A 24,530-nucleotide genomic window follows, 5' to 3' on the forward strand; every position below is an offset into this window, starting at 1 on the left:
TTTATTTTTTATTCTATATTTTAGTTGATTATTTTTTATACCCGTCAAAATGGCCGACTACGACGATGCTTACGAGGAGGAGTTTTACGATGATGAGGAGGGAATCACGTCGGAGGACTGCTGGACCGTTATTTCTTCCTTTTTCGACACGAAAGGTCTAGTGTCTCAACAGCTGGATTCGTTTGACGAATTCGTCTCTTCGACGATGCAAGAGTTGGTGGAGGAACAAGGCCAAGTCACGCTCGACCAGACGCTTCCGCCCTCCGAAGATGAAGTCGACCCCGTCGTTGTCCGTCGCTATGAGCTCAAATTCGGTACCGTGATGCTCTCGAGACCCTCCGTAACTGAGGGTGATGGTGCAACCACGATTATGTTGCCGCAGGAGGCTCGTTTGCGAAACTTGACCTATGCCAGTCCGCTTTACCTCGGAATCACGAAGAGAATTATGGAAGGCCGGGAAAAGGCGATAGGCGATCGGGATGATGATGAGATGGGAGATGATGACGAGGACAGGAAAGCGCGTGGCACGTTCCTCTCGTGGGAGCAGAAGCACCTTCCGGAGGATCAGGCCAAAGAGGAGACTGTCTTCATTGGGAAGATGCCTATTATGCTGAAGTCCAAGTACTGTATTCTCAAGGACTTGAGTGAACAGGCGCTTTACAACTGGAACGAATGCCCCTACGACTCTGGTGGTTACTTCATCATCAACGGAAGTGAGAAGGTTCTTATCGCACAGGAACGGAGTGCCGGTAACACCGTTCAGGTGTTCAAGAAAGCGCCGCCCAGCCCTACGCCTTACGTTGCCGAAATTCGAAGTGCCGTCGAGAAGGGCTCGCGACTCCTTTCGCAGCTGTCTCTGAAGCTATTTGCTAAAGGTGACAGTGCCAAGGGTGGATTTGGACCTACCATTAGGTCTACACTGCCCTACGTGAAGGCCGATATTCCAATCGTGGTTGTTTTCAGAGCGCTGGGTGTGGTTTCTGATGAGGACATTCTTAACCACATTTGTTACGACCGCAACGATACACCAATGCTGGAGATGCTGAAGCCGTGTATTGAAGAAGGTTTCGTCATTCAAGACCGTGAAGTCGCACTGGACTTCATTGCCAAGAGAGGATCTACGCAGTCGAGCATGAACCATGACCGCCGTGTCCGGTACGCAAGAGAAATCATGCAGAAAGAGTTCCTTCCCCACATTTCCCAGAACGAAGGAAGTGAAACTCGCAAGGCTTTCTTCTTGGGTTACATGGTGCACAGACTCTTGCAGTGCGCTTTGGGTCGTGCTGACCCTGATGACCGTGACCACTTCGGAAAGAAGCGTCTCGATCTTGCAGGACCACTTTTGGCAAACCTCTTCCGGGTCTTATTCACCCGTGTCACCCGTGATCTTCAACGGTACGTGCAAAGATGCGTGGAAACAAACCGTGAGATCTACTTGAACATTGGTATCAAGGCCAGCACCTTGACCGGAGGTTTGAAATATGCTTTGGCCACGGGTAACTGGGGTGAACAGAAGAAGGCGGCTAGTGCAAAGGCAGGTGTGTCGCAGGTGCTGAGTCGATACACGTATGCTTCTACCTTGTCGCATCTTCGTCGGACAAACACCCCAATTGGTCGTGACGGAAAGATCGCCAAACCGCGACAACTTCACAACACCCACTGGGGTTTGGTGTGTCCAGCAGAAACTCCAGAAGGTCAAGCTTGTGGTCTGGTCAAGAACCTGGCACTTATGTGTTACATTACCGTTGGTACTCCTAGCGAGCCTATTATCGACTTCATGATTCAGCGAAACATGGAAGTTCTCGAAGAGTTCGAACCTCAAGTTACGCCTAATGCCACCAAAGTCTTTGTCAATGGTGTCTGGGTTGGTATTCACCGGGACTCTGCGCATCTGGTGAACACCATGCTTGCCTTGCGTCGGCGCAACATGATTTCGCACGAAGTTAGTTTGGTTCGGGATATCCGTGAGCGTGAATTCAAAATCTTTACCGATGCTGGTCGTGTTTGCCGGCCGCTGTTCGTCATCGACAATGATCCAAAGAGTGATAACTGCGGTTCGCTGGTGCTCAACAAGGAGCATATTCGGAAGCTGGAGCAAGACAAGGAATTGCCCCCTGACCTTGATCCCGAAGAGCGCAGGGAACGGTACTTCGGGTGGGATGGTCTTGTGAAGTCGGGAGTTGTGGAATACGTCGATGCAGAAGAAGAAGAGACAATTATGATTTCCATGACGCCTGAAGACTTGGAAATTTCGAAACAACTCCAGGCCGGTTATGCCCTTCCTCCGGAAGAAGATCCCAACAAACGTGTACGGTCGATCCTGAGTCAGAAGGCGCACACATGGACACACTGCGAGATTCACCCGAGTATGATTCTTGGTGTTTGCGCCAGTATCATTCCGTTCCCCGATCACAATCAGTCGCCCCGTAACACTTACCAAGCAGCAATGGGTAAGCAAGCCATGGGTGTGTTCTTGACCAACTTCGACCAGCGAATGGAAACAATGGCAAATATTTTGTACTACCCACAGAAGCCGTTGGCGACAACACGGTCGATGGAATTCCTTCGGTTCCGTGAGCTGCCCGCAGGGCAAAATGCCATTGTCGCTATTGCCTGTTACTCGGGATACAACCAGGAAGATTCCGTTATCATGAACCAGAGCAGTATCGATCGTGGTCTTTTCCGCAGTCTTTTCTACCGTACATACACCGACACGGAGAAGATGGTTGGTTTGACGGTTGTTGAGCGTTTTGAGAAGCCGATGCGTACCGACACCCTCGGTATGCGGAAAGGTACATACGACAAGATCGATGACGATGGTATCATCGCCCCCGGTGTCCGTGTTTCCGGAGAAGATATCATCATTGGTAAGACGGCTCCCTTGGCTCCTGAAGCGGAGGAACTCGGTCAGAGAACCAAGTCGCACACCAAGCTTGACGTGTCGACGCCTCTGCGTAGTACGGAAAGCGGTATTGTGGACCAGGTCTTGGTTTCCACCAGTAATGACGATTTGAAGTTCGTCAAGGTCCGTATGAGGACAACGAAGATTCCTCAGATCGGTGACAAGTTCGCCTCTCGTCACGGACAGAAGGGTACGATTGGTATTACGTACCGGCAAGAGGACATGCCGTTCACTCGGGAGGGTGTGGCTCCCGATCTGGTTATCAACCCGCACGCCATTCCATCTCGTATGACCATTGCTCACTTGATTGAGTGTCAACTCAGTAAGGTCTCTGCACTACGCGGATTCGAAGGTGATGCGACACCTTTCACCGATGTCACAGTCGACTCGGTCTCGCGGCTCCTGCGTGAGCACGGTTACCAATCGCGTGGATTCGAAGTGATGTACAACGGCCACACGGGCCGCAAACTGGTTGCGCAAGTGTTCCTGGGCCCGACATACTACCAGCGCCTGCGACACATGGTCGACGACAAGATCCACGCGCGTGCCCGTGGACCCACCCAGATCCTGACACGACAACCGGTTGAAGGTCGTGCCCGTGATGGTGGATTGCGTTTCGGAGAAATGGAACGTGATTGTATGATTGCCCATGGAGCCAGTTCGTTTTTGAAAGAGCGTCTGTTTGATGTGTCGGATCCGTTCCGTGTGCACATTTGCGACGACTGTGGATTGATGACTCCGGTTGCGTAAGTTTTTTTTTTTTTTATTCTCTTATATCATGGGCAATGAACTGACAGCTGCAGAAAACTCAAAAAGGGACTGTTTGAATGTCGACTGTGCAACAACAAGCACCGAATCTCGCAGGTGCATATTCCGTATGCGGCCAAGCTTCTCTTCCAAGAGCTGGCGTCGATGAACATTACCGCTCGGATGTTCACCAACCGCTCGGGAGTGTCGGTGCGGTGATTTCTTCTATCCCCACATTCACCATAATCATGATAATTTCGCACATGTTTCTTTTGCTTTCGCGGCGTCCAGCGGGTTGCAAGACGGATTGCTAGTTTCTTTCTTCTACAATATTTACATACATTACAGCAAGCAATTAGGGAAGAAAATAGCCAGCATGTTAGGATTGGGCTTGGACTTCTGGTGTTTGATTTCTTTTTGCCATATTGTATCTTTTTCTTTTCTTGTCTGACCCCTCTCGATGTAAAATAAGCACACGATGCAATGCACTTATGCGCGTTATGCATGTTCTTCAACAAGTCGAGCCAACTAGAGTCTTGGATTTACCGCCAGACAGATAAGGCCCGCAGTGGGAGCCCTACGGCAAGCTCTGATTGGGGGATCTGAGTGCAGACAATGGACTTATTCCACCAATTAAGAAGCATAAATACCCGCCCGGCACCTGTCGAACCCTCCATCACCAGCGGGGAATATCAATTGAGTATATCTATTGGCTGAATTCTCTCCACTTCCTGGTTGTTGCCCAGAATAGCATCAGCAGCTGTACCGTATCGTCACAATACGCATACCGCTGACATGACGGGCGCCTCTTAAAGACAGCCGCAACCTGCATCTCGTTTTCCCTTTTTCCCCTCTTCTTTTCTTCAGCAAGTTTTGTTCTTCTTTTTTTCGAGTTGCCTTTAGTTTGGAGTATCCTGGTGCACTGGCTGCATCGGGCTTTTTTCTTGTTTACTTACTATATTCTAATATCCAAGACCACTCCCCCATATCAACCAAGAAACCTCATACATTATCTCCCCCAGAGCTGTGCTCATTGCCCTTTCATTTATTGTCATTTTTTCTATCTTATTATACTCCTGACTATACAATTTATTTCCAACAGTCTGGCATTTGCGTTGCGGGTCGACGTGTGTTTTTGTTGGTTCAACTCGATATACTGACTATATTTAACTTCTTGCTCGATAATTCTATTCGCCTTCTCGCTTCTGGACCGGTTCCATTGACGAGAAGTACTCGTGTCTCTGTTTCATTTCGACTCGATCTCAATTTGCTTGTTGTTCAGCCAATTTGATTGAATTTGCTCTGGTAGCGTTTCAGTCTGCGACGAACGAACCCTAAACACGGCACGAATTTATCAACACCTTGAACTTTCTCTATAATATAATTCTAGTGAAATCCTTTTTGAATCTACGAAAAAAACGAAAACTATAAAGCAATATGGCTGCTGTTCAGCTCAAGTTTAACCTCCGCACTTCGCCTAACGTCAAGACCGTGCACTTGGTCGGTTCGTGGGACCACTACGATCGCCAGATCCCTCTCTCCAAGGATTCGTCCAAGCCCGGTGCGTGGGTAGGCAAGTTCCGATTCCAGACGTCGATGCTTAAGTTGGGTGGGAGATACTGGTACTACGTGAGTTGCCATACAACCGATTTGTATGAAGCGGGATGCTAATGCTGGACAGTACATCATGGACGGCTATCACGTCTCCCACGACCCTGCCGCCGAATACACCGTCGAACCCACCACCGGCCGCAAACTTAACATCCTCGACGTCCCCTCCGGCAAGGCCACCTCCTCAGCTCCCAAGACCCGCCGGGAATCTGACGACATCGCCAAGGGCCGTGCCCTCTCGCCCTCCCGCATCCACCACCCAAAGCCCTCCAAGCCCTACGCCTCTCGCCAGCTCCGCGAAGCAGACTTTGCGCCAACCATGGATGACCTCACCCGCCGCTTCGCGGGCTCCCGCATGTCCGACGAGTACTCCCCGTACTCCTCCTACTCGTCGCACTCCTTCTCCAACAGCCCGCCCAGTTCGGCTGGTTCGTCGCTGTCCTCCCGTTCTTCCCGCTCGTCTGGTAGCACCTCTCCATCTTCGCTGTCGTCTATGAGTGACCCGCCAACGCCTACCTGCCACTGCGAGCGTTACGGAATCACTCGTAAGGGAGACCGGGTCAAGCTTGACTGCGGGGGAAGCCGGTGCGGATACGTGACGGAGTCGAGCGAGGCTAGTTGCTCCGAGTCAGATAGCGATGAGGAGTACCGGCAGGCAAAGGCTGCTGTGCGCCGTCAGGGAATTGTCGTGAGGAGGTAATTGAGTGCACATCGTTTCCCTCTTGTTTTTCGATTACTCTTACGATCGCTATTGCGATGGGCCGTGGAAGAGCGTCCAGTGCACGTGGCAGTCAGAGCCCGGCCCGGCCAGCTTGGCTATATTCGAGCCGTTATGGCTACCAACAGTTTCGCATGGTTACATGCGCAGTCACTCCTTTGACTGGCAGGTGACAATCGCCTGCACGACCATTTTACAACCGAAAAAAAAAAAGAAAAAAAAAGCAAAAAAGACCGGACTGTGTCTCACATTGCCGTGGCCATGAAACGAGCCGGACTCGTTTCTGGGTGTGGTATTGATGAAGCATGAGTCAGGTCGGGGACGGAAGGAAATGAAGATGAAGGTGACGTGGAGATGGAGATAGGAATGGAAATGAAGGATGAGGCATGAATCGAATGAAACAAAATGAAATAAAGGAATGACAACAGGACCGTCCTGTCCATTGGACATCGGTTCTGATATCAATATCGATATCAATACCAATGCCGTGGATATGCCAGATGGATGATGTACTTACATACGAACGAAGATATGTGACAATGACAACGATCTTTCCAGACGTGGTGTTACTGTATGGTGTACTCTGTACCCGTACCTGTAACTAGCCTGTTTGGATCCTGACGATACGAATGAATGATTAGACTATCATGCACATCATCGTAACCCTATTCTTTTTTATAACTACTTCCCACGCAACACCTCCATAACACCATAGCTAAATCATAATATTCCCCCGATGCCACCCACCCCCCTTCAACCCCCAACCAAACCCGCAATAACCCCCTCCGAAAACCTCCATAACAGGCTCGAATCCGGCACATGAAAAGCCCCCCCAGTCCACCACGTATTCATCTCCCCCTGCAACTTCGCAAGCCTTTTATAAAACCCATCCTTTATAGCCTCAGGTGACGCGTACGGATAAAACGGCGAATGATCAGCAAACCTCACAACCATTGGCTCCTCTTCTACACCACTATAACTACCAGTACTGGTATCAGTATCAGCGGCAGTGGCGATGATCAAACCCGCGTCCCGCAAACGAGCTAGATCAGCAAAGATATTCCGTCTGACGATATCCTCGGATAGTGGTGTGGCAGCGCCGTATTCAACTTGGTACAGGTCTGGGATGTGTGTTTTGTGGATGTTCCAGATTGCAGGCAATTTCGGGAGATTCAAGGGATTGTTTGTTGGGGATTTATTTTCGAGGAGGGTTATATTATTTGTAATGTCTGTGGTATTTTGCCGAAAGGGCAGGAAGGGCAGAAAGCCCGGGATGCGGATTAGGGTGGAGTAGTACCCTATCTGCGAGAGATTGGTGAAGAGGGCTGTTTCCTCGGGGGTGAGGTCTAGGCCTGTGCCTTTTAAGGAGACCATGGTCGGCGGGATAGTGATGAGGAGGCGTTTTGCCTGGAGGAGTTGGGTGCCTGTTGGTGTTTGTAGACATAGCTGCACGTTGTTCTCGTTTCTTCGGATGGCGAGGGGTCTGCTTGAGAGGAACACACTGTCTGCTAGGAGTGTCTGTGCCTTGTCGTATATCTCCTGGTTATTCTTACGGGCTGTGTATAGGAATTGATTCCTGTAAACATGCGCGCCATAGTGCTTCATCACATAGAGCGTCGGCACAGTCGACAAATCCCCCATCCCAGTTGAAAGCGGTAACACAGCGCGTTCTATCCCATATTTGCTGGCGAAGTCTGTAAACGGGAGTACTAAGTCGTCTGGAACTGGCTCGGGGAGCAAAAACCCCTCCTCAAGCTCTGGATACCTCCCCAGAAGCTCCCTATACACCTGTATCGCCCTCACAGTCTCATTGCCCTCCTCTTCACTCGGCCCATCCAATATCCTCCCGTTCTGGATATCAATATACCCTGATCCCTCACCCCCCGTTCCAGACCGTGTATACGGGATCTCCAAGTACTCGAGAAACTCCGCTGCACCGGGGACGTCTGTGTATTGATTTACGCCGTATTCGACTGTTAAGCCTGTATATGGGTCGTGGTAGGTGTTCACTTGGCCACCTAGCTTTGAGCGGGCTTCGATGAGGGCGAGGGTGTGGTTTGCGTAGTTTTTGTGGAGGTGTAGGGCGGAGTAGGTTCCCGAGGCGCCGCCGCCGAGGATGGCGATGTCGACGTTTATTGGAGATGAGTTGGAGGTGTCGGGGCATTGGAATTGTGCAGTGGTAGCGGTTGTGGGGGTTAGGAGGATGGAGGTGATTAATGGTATGAAGATTTTCATGTTGAGTGAGTGGATGGTGGGTGGAGGGAGGAGATTGTTGTTATTGCTGGGCGTAGCCCTATGTTATACTACATATTTCCTACGAAGCCGGTCAATATCTGTGTACACGCATACCAGTTTCATACCATAACCTGGACTGGGTCCAGTACAGCTCTGGCCTCATGCTTGATGAGTAAATGTCCAATACTGCATGTGCCTGTACTACTGGATATTGAGAATGCAACCTCAGCCAGCTGCGGGGTACTATGATATTTTAGTATATGGCAGGGCACTTACTAGTGCTGTGAGACTTCGGACGTATGGCGTAACATAATCTTGTTCTATTGATATTGGCTTCCGATTGTACGATGCGAGTACTACGCTACAAGCCTAGTATACTCGTACATACGTGAGGCCAGGCCCAAATGGCATGTACTCGCTTTCGGCATCTTATCTTACGTTCTAGGTACATATGCTCGCCGTACCACGTAGCTAGAATTGATAAACAGATAATAGACGAAAACCAGATAATGAATTGACTCGAGCCTCCTAACAACCAACAGATCCCCATCCCATACCAACATCCCTGTCCTCAAACCATGCAAGCTGACAATAAGAAAAGCGGATAGACAGACGGACATCGGCACGAGAAAGCCTTCATGAACCCACTACTGCTCCTGGGCACCACTCTCCTCAATCTGCGCAAGCATCTTCTTATCACCATTATTCCACACAACAAAAACAACATCGGCGTCGGCGTCGTCACGCTTCTGGTTCGCCACAGTGCCCTCGCTCACTTCAAGCTTCTTGCTGCCATTGTTCCAGACGACAAAAACAACGTCGGCATCGGCATCGTTGCGCTTCTCGATTTCGTTCTCTTGGAGCTTCTTGCCGTTGTTCCAGACGACAAAGACGACGTCGGCGTCGTTTTCCCCACGCGTTTGGATGGAGGTTGATGAGCCCACAATGGTTGCTTTCTGTAGTTGTAGTAGTCGTAGTTAGTGGTTGTATTGGGTTTGGGAGAGACGAAAGGCTGGACTAACCTTTGCTACGATGGGAGCACAAGCAGCCAGAGAGGCAAAGGCAACAACGAAAGAGGTCGCGATCTTCATTTTGAATCTATTGCAATATCGTATTACTGATTGAATTGCGCGCAAAAACAGACAAGTCTTGCAGTCGTGATGAGTCCAAATCCGAGGTTGGATTGGGGATAGTTGAACGTATTTATGTCAATTCGGACTGTCTTATGATATCTCCAGTTCCGACCTCGTCCCCTTTTGAAACAGGGCTGCAGGATGGACAGATCCTAGTACCCTGATCGACCCGATTGACCCGAGTAGCATTCCACTGTATAACAAGAACCTTATCCTGTGCTAGTAGACTTAGGATTTCGTGCGTACAGAGTGCTACCCCATAATATAGCCATTGAGTGCTCATGTCGCACGATGTCTCTTCAGGTAGCCACAAGATCACGAATTACGATCGAGCTGCATCAGGCGGGGGTCTCTCCTCATCTGCGCGGTTTGAGGTGCTTGGGGTCTGTTGACTTTGTTGGGCCGGAGATTTTATCGCTGGTAGATGGCGACGGACGGATATACACCTTGCTCTTGGGGAGGAGTAGCTTGGTGTTTCTTGATGCTAAACGGGTGATGGTGTGTATTTGCAGTTTGACGGAATTGACCCTGCATGGTTCTGCTCGGGCTGTCTCTCACATCATAACTCTATCACAAGGACTCCTGCGCTGTACTTGCATTTGATATTAAAAACTCTCTGGACAGGATAACGACTCGCACGCAAGCATGTCTTTCCACGGCAGGACTCATCGCCATGATGGTGATGGGTATACTGGTAGGAAGAATTCAACAGAGGAGTCATCTGTTCTCCTGGGGTCTTCCCATAGTCCACATGAACTTGATTACAAACGACAACAATGGCCACTGTTGCTGATAGTTATTGTCGTGGTTGAGACATTGATTCTGATTATCTTGGGATCCGGGATCGTATACCTGCTTTCGAAATCATCGTGTCAATTTCCTTCGAATGTTGTTTTTTGTATGCGGCCAATGTCCCATTCTGGACCTGTACTGACAAATTACAATACCTAGCACCGGCGCAAAATGTAATCCGTTACAAAAACGTCGTCTTCTCGCCCAGCTTCAAACCGCACTTGACCAGATACCAAGGCCCTCCATCTCCCGAAACAGACGACGCATGGCGTGAACTCTACAATTGTAAGAGAGCTGGCCCGGGCTGTGACGAACTGCAATTTCTAACACAGACAACAGACCCAATCTCCAGAATTGATCGAAAAGACGCATCAAAGATAGCAAACCGCACCGTACCCATCCCGGGAGACTCAGACCACTATGCCGTGTCAATCGACGTCTTTCATCAACTCCACTGCTTGGTGCTTCACCCCACCCCTGTCCTGTATCAAGATACTAACACTGGTCGACAATCTAGCAAATGCTCCGCAAAAGAGCCTGGTATGCCGAAGGCTACGAGTTCGACCGCGAGATGATGAATATCGACCATATTGATCACTGCATCGACAGTATTCGGCAGAGTCTCATGTGTTCGGCGGATGTTACTCCTCTTACGTGGGCCTGGGATGAAGAGGATCAAATGCTAGAGCCGGTGGCTGCAATTACGCATACTTGTAGGGATTTTGATGCGGTTAGGGAGTGGGCGAAGGAGAATATTGTGAGGGAGTTTGATACTAGTGTGCATGTTGAACCGGGTGTTTGATGTTGGGATTTATATCATGTATCAATATTGAAATGTAGCATTTGTATTCATGGTATCTTTAAATGTACTGGTGCCAATAGAAGATCCTCCCAGTGAGCTTTCGAGAGGGGCACCAGCACGCCCAGCCCGGGGAGCAGACCCCAGGGGACCGGCAATGGGCTGAGAGCAGCAACCGGGGCCCATGGTTCCTGGGACAACACCTAGCTCGACAGTTAGCCAATATCCTACCAGCGGACCCATCCGAGGGCTTTGAAAGCATGATACAGACGACCAGTAGCCAGTTTCCAGGCCGAATAGAAGTGCTACCAGGTCCAGAGACCCTAGCAGCTGCGCAATCTCTTCCTCCTGGTCCTGAACTGGCGATCTGGTCAGACGGCTCGAGACTAGAGAATGGCAGGTGCGGGGCAGGAATTGCTTGGCAAGAACCAGGAGGAGCCTGGAATACCAAGGGGATCCCATTAGGCAAAGGATATGAGGTCTTTGACGCAGAGCTTCATGGAGTCATTCAGGGACTCCAGGTAGCATGGAAAGTGGAAGATCAGAGACCAGTCACTATCCTGCTGGACTCCCAAGCCGCCATTGCGAGGCTGCGACATACCCAGCCAGGGCCAGGTCAAGCATTAGTAATCCAAGCATATGCTATAGGCAAGAGACTACACGCCCAATGTCGTCAACCCACCATCCAATGGGTTCCGGGACACGCAGGGGTAGAAGGAAATGAGAGAGCTGACCAGGCAGCTAGTAAGCCTCCAGGAAGAGGCCCAAAAGAGATCTCTCTGGCCTTTGTCTGTAGAGCCCGAACTGAAACCATTACAGCACAGAGGCAGAGATGGCTCACTAAGGAGCTCGGTCAGCGATCCCAATAAGGCCAACGAATATACAGGTCGCAAAAGAACTGGCGGCTCGACCCTAAAGCTTTACTAGCTCCCAAACACCTGGCAAGCCGTTATTTTCAACTGAAGTCAGGACATGCAGCCATTGGAACGTATTTACATCAGACTCATGCTCGGGAAGATGCAACCTGTCAGGGATGTGATTCTCCAAGGGAGACAATACATCATCTTCTCTTTGAACGCCGGAAATGGCGACGCCAACGAAACAAGCTCTATGGAGATCTGGAGATGGATGGGGTTATGAGACCCACTGCTGCAGAGGAGCACCCGCAAGGACGACTTTTAAGAGAACCCAGAGCTACCAGGGCGCTACTACAATTTCTGGCCAACACTAGTGTAGTGCTACCCCAGGCGCACCTACAGCGGATGGCGGAAAGGGCCCGAAGAGATACGAATGGGGATTGGAAGCATTGGAGGAGGCAGTTAGAACAGGAGAGGGGTAGCAGGGAGGGTAGCCTAAGCTGAGAGTCAGCCTAGGCCACACCCATCTTGCTCCGAAACACAAGGAGAGCACTGTGCTCGAAAGCCCTGCGCATACAGGCGGTTTGGGGTGAGGAAAAGGATCAGAGAGACTATAGAAGGGGGCTAGTGCCCCAGGAACCTATAGGGACAAGAGACTGTAGAATAGCTGCTGGCCTTGAGTCCATGAATCATGGTCTGTCATAGCTCTAGGGCTCTGCATGGACAATAATCTTGATTAAATAATTATAATAATACTGGTGCCAATTCATGACTTGATGTGGACTCGGAAGGTCCGTGTGTAGTCGGAAATTCCGGACATATATAACCGCATCCAGCACCAATAACCAACATAAGCACATCTGAGGCATTACATTAAACAACCGCAAAATGCCACTCACAGCAACCTACAAACAAGTCTCCACCAAAATAACAACCGACATCTATCTCCCTGCACCAACTTCCTCTCCATGCCCCGTCTGTGCGTATTCAAACCCACCTCATTCATCAAATACACCAGCTAACACATCGGAACAGTAATAAACATCCACGGCGGCGCCTTCATGCTAGGTGACTCGCGCATGATTTCAATTCCCCAAGTAGATGACTGTCTGTCGCGCGGTTGGATCGTCGTCGTCCCGAATCACCGGCTGTGTCCGCAGGTGAATATCCGGGACGGTCCGCTGCGTGATGTGAGGGATTGTTTAGAGTGGGTTTATTCCGATGATGGATTAGATAGGTTTCTACGTTCGAATGAGGAAGCGAGCAGGGTGAGCGTTGATAAGGAGAAGGTTATGGCGTTTGGAACGTCGAGTGGAGGGATGTTGGCTTGTGGATTGGTAAGCCTTTGATCTATTGTTGTGAAATTCGAAGATACTAACACAAACAGGGATATGGCGTCCCCCGTCCACCACGGGCAATCCTAAATTTCTACGGCGCAGTCCACTTCACCCACCCATGCTGGACGCAACCGATCCCCACCATCCAATCCAAACTCCCGCCAGATCTCACCTCTTCGTTCCTTGACCAAGTCTACACCCAAGTACCTATCCCAATCAGCAGCAACGTCTCCCTAGAAGGCCAAAGTGAAACCGGCCAAAGCGCAGGCCCCGACTTCTCTCGCCCCCGCGACGCCTTCGCCTTTACGCAGATCGCCAACGGCACCGTGATCCAGGCGTGCTGTCCGGATCCTGATGTGCGGAGGGAAATTGACCCCGTGCTTAATGTGAAGAAATGGTTTCCGCCGACCTTTGTCGTGCACGGACTGGAGGATAAAATGGTTTCGATCGAGGTGAGTCGGGAGTTGGTACGGGTACTTAAGGAGGCAGGGGTGGAGTGCGGGATGGTAGAGGTACCTGGGGAGGGACATACGTTTGCTATGGTGATGGAGGTTGGAGGAAGGACTTGGGAGTTGCAGAGGCAGGGGTTTGAATTTTTGGAAAGAGTTATTTCTTCTTGATTAAGCGGCTTGTTAATCAATACCGAAATGTCAATACACAACATCAACCTCAATCTCAACAACAGTGAGCGTCCAGCGCTTCAATCAAGTTTCCGCCATATCATCCAATGCATTCATAGCACCTGAAGACGACAAACGACTACCGGTCACATCGCCGACTCATCGAGTGCCTCGAACAAACATATCCCACCAACACCGTCTTTTCCTCGACCTCATGATGGCCGTACCTCTCGCATGGGTCAACTGCATGCTCGAAGTAGAGGCATTTGCAGACGGCGTATCGCTCGATCACTTTGTAGCACATGATGCTTGCTTCAGTGATTGTTGATGGAGATGGACTGCTAAAAAGGTTAGCACACCTCCTTCAAACAAACACGGGGCGGACATACAATCAGGGAGAAAAGACCGAAACCGACTGACGAATCGACAGAAAGAGAGGTCTAGTCATCCGTTCATTTATAGCCAGACCAGACGGACAGACACGACAAGTCACGACAACAGGAACCCAGATAAAATCCGAAGATCCGAACAAGCATGCATATGTCTGACAATCCGTGTCAATCACTCAACGACACAGCAAAAAGCAAAAGCAAGCAATGCCAATAGTTCTGCAGCAAAGATCGTCAGCGAAATCCCATATATCCAGTTATATCAACGGGAAAATATACCCCGGAACCATCGCAGTCAGACAATGTCAGCCAAGCATCAACACGGGGGTACAATGAAACTGTCTGTTAAACCGGAACTAAACTGAGAGAAACATGGTTAGAACAAACGGAGAGAATCAAATATAAAAAGAGAAAAAGTGATGTGCCCCGTGCCCTGACTCCATATCGATCGCAATATGCCGGATATATTTAGTCTCTGTGGAAGTGGATAAAAAGTGACACTCATTGCCCGACAAGAACAACTCATACTTTATTGTAAGACAGGACAAGACTTTGTGCGACCTTGGATACAAACATCTATTCTCTACTATATTATACCTACCCTTGTCATAGCAAATGAATGTACATTCCTACACAGCACAGCATGTAGTAAATTTGCATTGAATTACATGACACTAGGGAAAAAAGAAAGAAAAAAATGTTCAGCCCTACAACAGCCGCACCTTCCTATTCTAGATACCTGGGCACTTCCCAGCCAATCAGGGCCTTAGATATCTGTCTGCCTATGTCCGGCCCCACCAGTACCGCTGCTTTGTCAGCATACGACTTGCCTGATTGGGAAATACGCGAGTTGGCCGGCGTTTGGGAGATTCAGCCCTACGGGTGTAGTGTTTAAGCTAGTGATAGAGTTAAGGAGGCTGTATGTGTCTGCCTGATTAGACGAGATGAAGAGGATGCTATTACTCAGTACAATCCATAAAACAGATAGCAATGGTAGGAATTAACCCAGAACACCCAAGCTCAATCCCCGTGCAAGTCCTAACCGCAGCATCCGCAGGATATCTTCGCCCCTTGTCTCCTCACCCAGTCCCTTCCGCCAATCCCATCCGCGCTCGTATGGCCCGTCCTTGTCGCCCGGCCGCGGAACCAATACCCCCGAACTACCAGCCGATGCGGATCCAGACCCAGACTGTGAGCGAGTCCGCGCGGACTCGAGCATGTCGCTGCCGATCAGGGAGAAGTTGCTGGAGGCTGTGGTTGCGGAGACGGATTTCTTGAGGAGGGCGCGGGGTGAGGGAGGGAGGACATAGGAGTCGGAGGTTGTGCGGGAGCCGGAGCTGGTGGAGTGGTTGTAGGCGATTAAGGTGGAGCGGAAGCATTCTTCGCATTGGGCGTAGACGCGGCTGGTTACGGATTCGAGATCCTCGACTGCAGAGAGGATGGTGAGTTGTTGTGAGGGGGTGAGGATTGGGTTAGATTCTGCTAGTTTTAGTGAAGGAACTCTTTTGATGGCAGATGGTATGCTTACCTCCAACGAAAACCAGAGACTCTCCCAGCAGCGCCAGCAACCCATCTACCTGCACTGCAGAGTCACGCTCCGGATCATATAGTCCTCCGTAGATACTGTCAGCAGCGCTGCCAATCACCGCGACCAGCGCCTGCGCCGCCGCCCGTCGTCGCGCCAACGGCTTAAATCGCGGTCGCTGACCTTCTGCCAGCGAAATTGCCTCATCGCGCGTCTCGTAGAACCGTCGCAAGGTCGCGTAGCCACTAAAGTAGAACTGGAGAATGCTGGCTGCTTCCTCATCCGACCCCGCAATGGCAGAAAGGCAGGTTTTCGGTTCGCGGATCAGTGCTCGTAGTTGCTCGTCTAGCTCTCCAGATGCAGGGTACGCTCGTGATTGAACCAAGCTGTACGAGATGAGCAGGTCAACCACCGATTTGACCTTGCGTCGGCTATGCGCACGAGCGTAGCACACCAGTGCGAGACCGTATTCATCAGACTTCTCAACAGTAAGATCGCCATATCGCTAATTCAGTCAGTATTGTCTGCTCATATCAGTATAAATTGGCGAACCCACCTCAGAAACTCTCCGGCCTTCACTCTCCAGGCCCAACTCCGAGCAAAGGAGCACCACCTTATCCATTTGTTCGGCTGTATCGAGCGGCAGTTTACCCAACAGCTCAGACGTTGTCTTTAGCATCTTCTCGTTATCTTCCAACCGGCTGAGAACCTCCAGCGCTAACTCCCATCCATCTCGAAGGCCAATGTCATTCTTGATAGACCGCCGCTCGAATAGCCCAGAAGCGTAAGTATTGAGGACGTCATCTCGGCGAACAGGAGTAGCAGCACTCGTGTCCTGACCGTAAGAAAGGACTATGAGGTCGTTTTCACTCAGGCCAGGCAGCTTGCGCGCGCCATCATCGGCGTCCATCCATCCACCGGCCGAAGCGACTTCAGCCACAGCGGACGCGATGCAAAGCGACCAAGTTTGAAGTAATCTCAGCACACCATCAACGTTGCCCTCAAAGACGGATGCCAGTCCAACCTCAAGGCCACTAACCGTGTTTATCCGGAAACCAGTGGTTGGATCATTTGTCGCGCTACCAAGGGCCAAGTCAAGTCGACGTAAGTAAGCATCCTCTGCGCTGTTCTCGTCCTCCCCATCCCACCATGCTGTGAGGCCAATCACGGCCTCGATCCAATCTTGTGACAGACCCATGATCGCTCCCGGGTCGCCTAGAATGACTCGATAGATCGTCCGCAGATTCTGGTAGATAGTCCATGGGACACGACTCTCCGCCATGCGCGCAGACTTGGTGAAAGAAAATCCCTGATCGCCAGTTGTTGGCTTCAATCCAAAATTAACCGCTTGGAACTGGTTCTTCACAACTGGTGGCTCCGGTGAAGTCTCATCACCTTCGGCAAATTCCTCCAGTTCTGTCATGGCTGCAGCCACCCGCCTCCTGTACATTGACCACTCCGTGCCCTTGACGTCCCAGTCCTCATGCTGAACACCTGGACAGCTGTCCAGGACCTGGAGAGCTTTGTTGACGCATTTTTGGATGTTTTGGAGCTGTGCCCCACGGTAACCAGACTGCCGTAGTCCATCCTCAAGCGCAGACCGCGCGTAGTTGAAATCAGCAGAACGCAGAACTGCTGACGCCTCGGCCAGACGCCCACGCAGAACGGCAGAGGTAATGGTTTCCCAAAAGTTGGGTGACGTAGTAGGATTAGACCCAGGTTCCTCCAAAGCCCGAATATCAGCCGACTGCGAAACATGGTTCGCGTTTAGCCAATCCAGAAGAACCTTCGGGATGGGCGTAAACGTGCTCTCTTCAGGTCCGGCGAGTATGAGACTCTGAGGCGCAAAACGGCCAAAAGGGCCAGGGGGGCTTGCTGTCTTGGTGGAATTGACTGGCGGATGGTGGAGCTGGAGCAATAGAGAACCCAGGAAGCCGGCTTTGACAACGTTCGGGGCTTCTTCGCCACGGCCAACGCCGAAACCTGCCCCAGAAAACCCATTCCGCTCTGCGCTCGATTTCCACGCACTCGCGAGCGCACTTGATATCTCAGACAGAGAAACGTAAAAGTCCTTTCCTTGTTCCTCAGCCTGTCTCGCTTCGTCATACAGACGACAGACTTCATCTTCCGTCCTCAAGATAATATCACTGTGCTCATCGACGGGCGCAAGCGAAGATCTAGATGCGAAGTTGCGGATAATAGACGGCAACACGGAGTCTTTCTTCGGAGGCAACGCGGTCTTGCGCACTGGCGATTGGTTCGCCCATCGTTCGTCGAGCTTGGGCCGTTTCGCGTTGGTGGGATTCGAGTAGATCGACTTTCTGTGACCAAGAGCAGTAGTAGGCCGAATCGGCTCCGTACTCATTGTGGAGTCCATGAAGCTGAGTCCACCCGACTTCTTTGTCTTATCCACGTCCATAGTCTCATCTTCCCACTCCTCCTCATACTCTTCCTCAGGTTCCATCTCTTCCTGTCCCTCCTCACTCATCCATGAAGATGTAAAGCTATTTGATTGCCCAAAACTTGTCGATTCATTAAGCCGCGAGCCATTGGTCGTGTTAAAAAGCGACTGCGACTGAGCGAGAGGTTTGGCCGGCGCAGGGTCTTGTTTGCGCGGTGGCATGAAATGGTCCGACCCGATTGACGATCCGAAGATACTGTCATTTTCGATCCCGGATTTGCCGAAAAGAGATTGAGGTGAGTTTCCGAATTTCGGTGGTGCGGCTCGTGGAATAAAGGAGTTGTTGTTGGCACTTGATGGCGGAGGTCCGGCTGGTGTTGTCGATACGTTACTCAGAAAGCTGCGAGACTTGTCCGGAGTTGATGGAGAGTCCAAGTCGAATGGGTCGTATGGTTTTTTGAAGCTCATCTTGGATTATGCGAATAGGTCCGGGAAGAGATAAATTGATATGAACCCTGTAAACAGTCGCGAAACAATCCCAGCGAAATCTTTGGGGGCTAGCAGCTACCCCAGAGCTTCAAATAGACACTCTGTAACAAATAAGAGTGCACACAATAAAGAGCGCAACCGATGGCAACACAGCAGGCGACGGATAAACGCAGGAAGGAACCTCTGTAACTGGAATCGACCGTCGCCGTCGAGGTTCTTTTCTGGACTGATGCTCTTCATGCTCGAAAACGCGCTTGGGCGGATGTCTTGGCGGCAGCGGTATCACGTGTAGTCATGTGACTAACTTGCCTTGTGAAGCGGGTAGCTCAGGTTCGGGGAATCGGGAGCCGATAATCCGACTGCACGAGGCTATATGGCGTACAGAAGATGGAGAGTATATTATACGCCGAAGGGAATAATATTGAAGTCTATGGTAACCACACGTAGAACAAGTGCTTGAGTGCTTGACTATCTAAATACGTGTAAATATCGACCTATATAAAGATCCCCTGGCCTCGGTAATCGGGCCAACTATTTGTCCGATAGATCCTCATCACTCCCCTTCGTACAATCGCCGCTCTCTCAAATCAATCAAAATAACAGATCTGGCAATTTGATAAGCGGCGGTTGGACGCACGCTTCAACTCTCACATGTGTTGAATCCTTTCCTTACTTGATTAAGCAAGGCCCAGGTCCTCAACCAACCGCCCTTGACTCACGTGGTTGGCAGCCTTCGTCAAGCCATCGGCAATCATCTTGTCGGTAGGGAGATATGCAAGCTGGATCTCTCCATTGCCTATATGGTCCCTAATGGCATGATATCGTACGGCTATATGCTTCGTCTTCGGGTGGTCAACCGGGTTGTCAGCGATCTTTATGGCGCCCTGATTATCCTCATAAATGGTGGTCGGAACGTTGCAAAATATAGACCCTTTCCCTATGGCATATAGGAAATGTCTAATCCAAATTGCTTGCTTGGCTGCTTCCGACACGGCCATATATTCAGCTTCTGTTGAGCTCTGTGCAGTGACTGATTGTTTTCTGCTTATCCAGCTGATTGGCGTCCCATTAATGGAGAAAACGAAACCAGTAGTTGACCGATTCTTTGCTGAATTGGCATACGCAGAATCAGCATATGCATATAACCCTTGGCTCCCCTTTGCACCAAACGTTAGGCCATAGCCTATAGTGCTTTTAACATATCGAAGCACATGCTTTGCTGCTGCCAAATGAACCTCCCTTGGCTCCGCGAGATATTGAGACAGTTGATTGACCGCAAAAGCAATGTCAGGCCGTGTGGCTATCACCAAGAAAATCAACCGCCCAATTAATCTCCGAAATAGCTTATGCTCAGTTCGTCCAAGCAGTGAGCTATCTGGTGTTTCCAATTTAACGCTTGGGCCAATGGGTGTGCTTGCTGGCTTGCAATCAGCCATGCCAAACTCCTCAAGAATTTGCTGTGCATAGGGCTCCTGGTCCAGCCGTATAGACCTGTCTCTTCCCCATGTGAAGCGAATGCCCAATAGTTTCCTAACTAACCCTGAATCAGTCATCGGATGGAACTCCTTGAGCTTCTGCTTCACTGTGTTGATGTCCCTGACATCCTTGCCAAATATCACTATGTCATCTACATACACAGCGATAATCAGACCCCTGCTGTTGAGAAAAATACTAGGGTCTGCAGTGATGGATTTAAAGCCTATATTCTTCAGGAAATTGCTAATCTTTTGATGCCATAGATTAGCAGACTGACGGAGGCCATAGAGTGATTTCTTCAACTCCAAAACCAAACCTCTAGTAGCCTCTGGATCAAAGTCTTGCAGTCCCTCTGGAATTTTCCATGCAATTAGGCTTATCGAGATCGGAACCGGCGAATGCATTTATAGCATCGAGCACATGTGCTTCCAAGCCGAACAGGGCTGCTATAGCCACCAGAATCCGCAGACTATCTAGCCGAAATACTGGTGCGAACGTTTCATCGAAATCATCATCCGATTGCTCATTGCCTCTGACAACCAGTCTGGCCTTGAAGCGATCAATTTCGACCATCGAGGCCTAGCTTCACATCAAACACCCATCTGGTTGATGAGATCGTTCCTTCGGCTTCTTTTCGGGGCTTCAATTCCCATGTGCCAAAGCCTATTAGGGTGCTTAGCTCTTTGTGGATAGCTTCTTTCCACTTTGAGCCATATATCGGATCGTTAACGGCTTCATTGTATGATTTCGGTATGCGGATTCCAGCTTTCTCACGTGCAGCACGTGCTCCTTCTGTAGCCTCATATTCTCGATCTCCAATCAGTAGCTCAGTAGCTACTGCAAGTCTCGCCAAATGTGCTCGCAAGCGCTGAGCTGGACGATCACTATTCCCAGTGTCCTCCCCTTCAGCTTTGCGCTTGCGACCATAAATCTTCTCAGTTTGGCGACTCTCCATCAATGTACTTGATGGCTGGCGTGTACGACCTGAATGTCGTCTCTCTACCTGATGCTCATCAATTGCACCAGTGTCACTCTGTGGGAGATTTTCTTGTCTTTTCTCCCCTTCAAGTAAAACTTTCTTCTGATGTCCTTCTCCCAGCGGGGCATCAACCTCACGTTGTTCTTCCCACTGAGTATCAGCTTCATTACCCGCATTATCTACCTTGCTTGCAGATTTCAGCGGTGATCCATCCACCTCCGGTGTGGATTCATTGGTCTCCCTTGACTGACCATTTGCGACACCTTGCTGATCACTTGCCTCCTTTCCACCCAATGGTGCAGCATCTCTCTGCTGACTTTCCACATCAATAGCCATTGGTGTTGGCCTTGGCGCATCATTCACATTGGTTGCTGGTTCCATCATTGGTGCCTCAAATGCACTAGAATCCTTATCCATTGTCAAATATCCAGGTTCCCGTTCCCGGAATTTTGGATTGGTGACCAATCGAATTTCATCAGCGCCCTTTGGCAATACAGCATATTGTTTGTCGCTCTTCCCATACAGAAGGAAAGTTCCTTCCATCACCCTGCTCTCAAGCTTATCATTCGATCTCTGGTGATAGAGTACCCGGCATCCCCAAATTCGCAGATGGGTTAGGTCTGGCTCATACCCATGCCATAGCTCATATGGCGTCTTACCACCACTACCCTTAGCTCCTGTTGTCCGATTCCGCAGGTAATTAGCTGTAACTACCGCGTACTTCCAGTACCTCTTGCTGATTCCAGAATTGAACAGCAATGCCCTGGTGACTTCAAGGATAAACCGATTGAATCGCTCCGCAACTCCATTTTGCGGAGGGGTATAAGGCTCAGTGAACTCCAATTGGATGCCCTTCAACTGGGCCCATGGTTCCAGGGCTAGGAACTCCTTTGCATTGTCAGTCCTTATGACCAATAACATTTTGCCAGTCTCTCGCTCAGCCTGGCGCAGCCATAGCTCCAGTGTATTCTGTACTGAGCTAGACGTCCGGTCCTTCTTGATAAAGACCCATGAATACCTCGTGCAATCGTCAATCAGCGACAGGTAGTATCTCTCTTCTCCTACGCCTCCAACATATGGACCCCAATAATCCATATACACTCGTTGGAGCGGTCTCCTTGCTCTAGGGACTGGGAGATGACTCTGACTCTTCACCTGCTTCGCCTTGACACATATCTCGCAATCATCATCCAGCAGTTTATCTCGTTTGCGCACTTTCAATTCATCCATATCCATGGTTTCAACACACCAATTAAAGCGCTTCCTTCCAGGATGTCCCAATCGTTGATGGATGATCTCACGGCGTTGTTCAGTTTCATCATCAGCCCTAACAGCTCGCCTGCTAAGCAGCTGCAATATTGTCCTCTCATCAGGCTTTGCATTTAATTCCACACACTTCCTTGCTTGCTCTGGCTTCACATACAGAGCATTCGTGTATGATACCGTATCTAGGTAGGTCGATTTTCCAATTCGCCGTCCTCTAGCAACTATCTTCCCATCCTTCAGTAGTGTGTATCCTCGAATTGAACCCCTTGATTCAAATCCAGCAACATGGAGAGCTTCCAAAGATAGAAGATTCTCTGTCAACCCAGGTACATATATGACATTGCTTAATCGGACAGTTGCAGAGCCATTTGGCAGGTTAAATTTGACTGTTCCCCTGCCCAAAATTGGCATTTGAACTCCACTTGCAATAGTCAGTGTTCCTCGGCTTTTCATGTCCAATTTCTCAAAAATGTCCCTATTGCCTGTTGACATGCTTGTTGCTCCACTGTCAAAACACCATACTGATGGACAGCTGCCATTTGCCTGGCTTCCCTTTTCACTCGTGAAACGACCCAGTTCTGACCTCTCAGCTGCATATGAACTGAACTCGCACAATTCCTCTTGGGAAGAATCATCGTCTTGCTCTCCAGCAAGTCGACCCTTCTGCTTTGATGATTTGCCTTGTCGACCTTCTCGCCGACTTTCTTGTCGACCTCCTCGCCGATGTTCTTGCCGACCTTCTCGTCGACCTTTGGGCTTTTGTTGATCCCATTCTATATCACTTTCACTGTCCTCATGCTTGCTCTGACATTCCCTCGCGAAATGTCCGGCCCGGCCGCACACATAGCATTTGGACCCCTTTTTCTTCTTGTTGCCATGATTGGAGACCCGTGATCCCTTCTCAGTTGACCCACTCTTCATGTGCATCATATCATCAATTCGATTGAGGATATAATCTTCATCTAGTGTCACATTCGAGCTCATCACAGTATCTCTCAAAGTCGCATATTTATCTCCCAAGCCACGGAGATACCAAAGCACGACCAGCTCCTCAATGGTGATCTTATTACCACCGTTCATGTCAACAAATTCCTTTCCCAGTTGTTTTATTTCTCGGTATGCTTCCTTCTCGTTCATCCTTGTGGAATCCCATGTCCAATTGGCCATCTTCATCAATTTCATGGCCTTTTTGGCATTGGATGACTTCAAGAAGATCTCCTTAAGGCGATCCCATTTCAATCCAGCATTGTCTAGGTCCTTGATATCGAGTATGGTCACTGGTTGAAGGCCTTGCTCAATAATCATGTCTGCCTTCAGGTTGATTTTGAACCACTCAACATCCTCCCTCAGAATAGTGCTGAATTCCTTCCTTCCTACCTCATGGTAGTACTCAATCGCCTCCCAAGAGAACTGGGCTTTCAACTGGTTCTCCATCACATGAAACCAGTACCTTGCGTTTTCCTCGCACAGCTTGTCGATTGTAAAAGGATATATCTTGATCCCTTTCTCCTGTGTTGGTTTCTTCCGGATTGGTACAGACTTCCTAACATCCTCATCGTTCACTTGCGACGGCGTCAATGTCGGGTTCTCAGGTCTTCCAGCCATGATAGCGTTCTCACGACTCAATGGGCTTCGCCGAGCAGATTATTTGGCCGTTAATCATGTGGGAAGGTCTCGAGGGTGAGGCTCGCAATCGTCGATTGATCGGTCGGTCTATATATGCGGTAAAGCGATATACAGAACCCCCAGGATGCCGCACGCTGGTTAGGCGTTGATATATCCAAATATCTTGGGCAGGCCCGGGCTCATAACCAATGAAGCGGGTAGCTCAGGTTCGGGGAATCGGGAGCCGATAATCCGACTGCACGAGGCTATATGGCGTACAGAAGATGGAGAGTATATTATACGCCGAAGGGAATAATATTGAAGTCTATGGTAACCACACGTAGAACAAGTGCTTGAGTGCTTGACTATCTAAATACGTGTAAATATCGACCTATATAAAGATCCCCTGGCCTCGGTAATCGGGCCAACTATTTGTCCGATAGATCCTCATCACCTTGTTGGGCTATACGGAACAAACTGAGGCATATGCGTGCGTTGGCTTCTCCTTTTCCTTTTCTTCTCATGCGCCTTGCTAAATACACATCTGTGCATAATGACGAGTCACAGTCCCTCGTATCCGTGTGATTCACTTACTCAATTACCATCTTGAGCCTCTTCTGACTGTCCAACACGCTTGAAGATTGGCTGA

The 24,530-nt window shown here is 49.9% G+C and overlaps 9 protein-coding genes across 9 annotated transcripts; 4 read left to right on the plus strand and 5 right to left on the minus strand.

Annotated features, from left to right (window-relative positions):
• Positions 1-49: 49 nt before the first annotated feature.
• On the plus strand, positions 50-3,868 carry RPB2 (DNA-directed RNA polymerase II subunit RPB2; the record flags this gene model as incomplete). The annotated part of the gene is made up of 2 exons (XM_043283031.1): positions 50-3,648; positions 3,706-3,868. The coding sequence occupies 2 exons, from the start codon at positions 50-52 to the stop codon at positions 3,866-3,868; spliced, it is 3,762 nt and encodes a 1,253-aa protein (XP_043140351.1).
• Positions 3,869-5,086: 1,218 nt separating this feature from the next.
• esdC (GTP-binding protein EsdC) lies at positions 5,087-5,960 on the plus strand (the record flags this gene model as incomplete). The annotated part of the gene is made up of 2 exons (XM_043283032.1): positions 5,087-5,278; positions 5,331-5,960. 2 exons carry the CDS (start codon positions 5,087-5,089, stop codon positions 5,958-5,960), a joined length of 822 nt encoding a protein of 273 aa, XP_043140352.1.
• Positions 5,961-6,731: 771 nt separating this feature from the next.
• ACHE_70674A (uncharacterized protein) lies at positions 6,732-8,213 on the minus strand (the record flags this gene model as incomplete). The annotated part of the gene is made up of 1 exon (XM_043283033.1): positions 6,732-8,213. The coding sequence occupies one exon, from the start codon at positions 8,211-8,213 to the stop codon at positions 6,732-6,734; it is 1,482 nt and encodes a 493-aa protein (XP_043140353.1).
• A 647-nt stretch (positions 8,214-8,860) lies between these two features.
• ACHE_70675A (uncharacterized protein) lies at positions 8,861-9,304 on the minus strand (the record flags this gene model as incomplete). The annotated part of the gene is made up of 2 exons (XM_043283034.1): positions 8,861-9,169; positions 9,236-9,304. The coding sequence occupies 2 exons, from the start codon at positions 9,302-9,304 to the stop codon at positions 8,861-8,863; spliced, it is 378 nt and encodes a 125-aa protein (XP_043140354.1).
• Positions 9,305-10,658: 1,354 nt separating this feature from the next.
• On the plus strand, positions 10,659-10,940 carry ACHE_70676S (uncharacterized protein; the record flags this gene model as incomplete). Its single annotated transcript, XM_043283035.1, has 1 exon — positions 10,659-10,940. The coding sequence occupies one exon, from the start codon at positions 10,659-10,661 to the stop codon at positions 10,938-10,940; it is 282 nt and encodes a 93-aa protein (XP_043140355.1).
• A 47-nt stretch (positions 10,941-10,987) lies between these two features.
• On the minus strand, positions 10,988-11,399 carry ACHE_70677A (uncharacterized protein; the record flags this gene model as incomplete). Its single annotated transcript, XM_043283036.1, has 2 exons — positions 10,988-11,140; positions 11,247-11,399. The coding sequence occupies 2 exons, from the start codon at positions 11,397-11,399 to the stop codon at positions 10,988-10,990; spliced, it is 306 nt and encodes a 101-aa protein (XP_043140356.1).
• Positions 11,400-12,682: 1,283 nt separating this feature from the next.
• ACHE_70678S (uncharacterized protein) lies at positions 12,683-13,751 on the plus strand (the record flags this gene model as incomplete). Its single annotated transcript, XM_043283037.1, has 3 exons — positions 12,683-12,773; positions 12,830-13,131; positions 13,182-13,751. The coding sequence occupies 3 exons, from the start codon at positions 12,683-12,685 to the stop codon at positions 13,749-13,751; spliced, it is 963 nt and encodes a 320-aa protein (XP_043140357.1).
• A 1,389-nt stretch (positions 13,752-15,140) lies between these two features.
• On the minus strand, positions 15,141-18,534 carry ACHE_70679A (putative nuclear pore complex subunit Nup85; the record flags this gene model as incomplete). Its single annotated transcript, XM_043283038.1, has 3 exons — positions 15,141-15,619; positions 15,669-16,170; positions 16,222-18,534. 3 exons carry the CDS (start codon positions 18,532-18,534, stop codon positions 15,141-15,143), a joined length of 3,294 nt encoding a protein of 1,097 aa, XP_043140358.1.
• Positions 18,535-20,590: 2,056 nt separating this feature from the next.
• Positions 20,591-23,881, minus strand: ACHE_70680A (uncharacterized protein; the record flags this gene model as incomplete). The annotated part of the gene is made up of 1 exon (XM_043283039.1): positions 20,591-23,881. The coding sequence occupies one exon, from the start codon at positions 23,879-23,881 to the stop codon at positions 20,591-20,593; it is 3,291 nt and encodes a 1,096-aa protein (XP_043140359.1).
• Between the last annotated feature and the right edge of the window lie 649 nt (positions 23,882-24,530).

This window comes from Aspergillus chevalieri, chromosome 7 (genome assembly GCF_016861735.1).
Source record: "Aspergillus chevalieri M1 DNA, chromosome 7, nearly complete sequence".
Taxonomy (NCBI): Eukaryota; Fungi; Ascomycota; class Eurotiomycetes; order Eurotiales; family Aspergillaceae; genus Aspergillus; species Aspergillus chevalieri.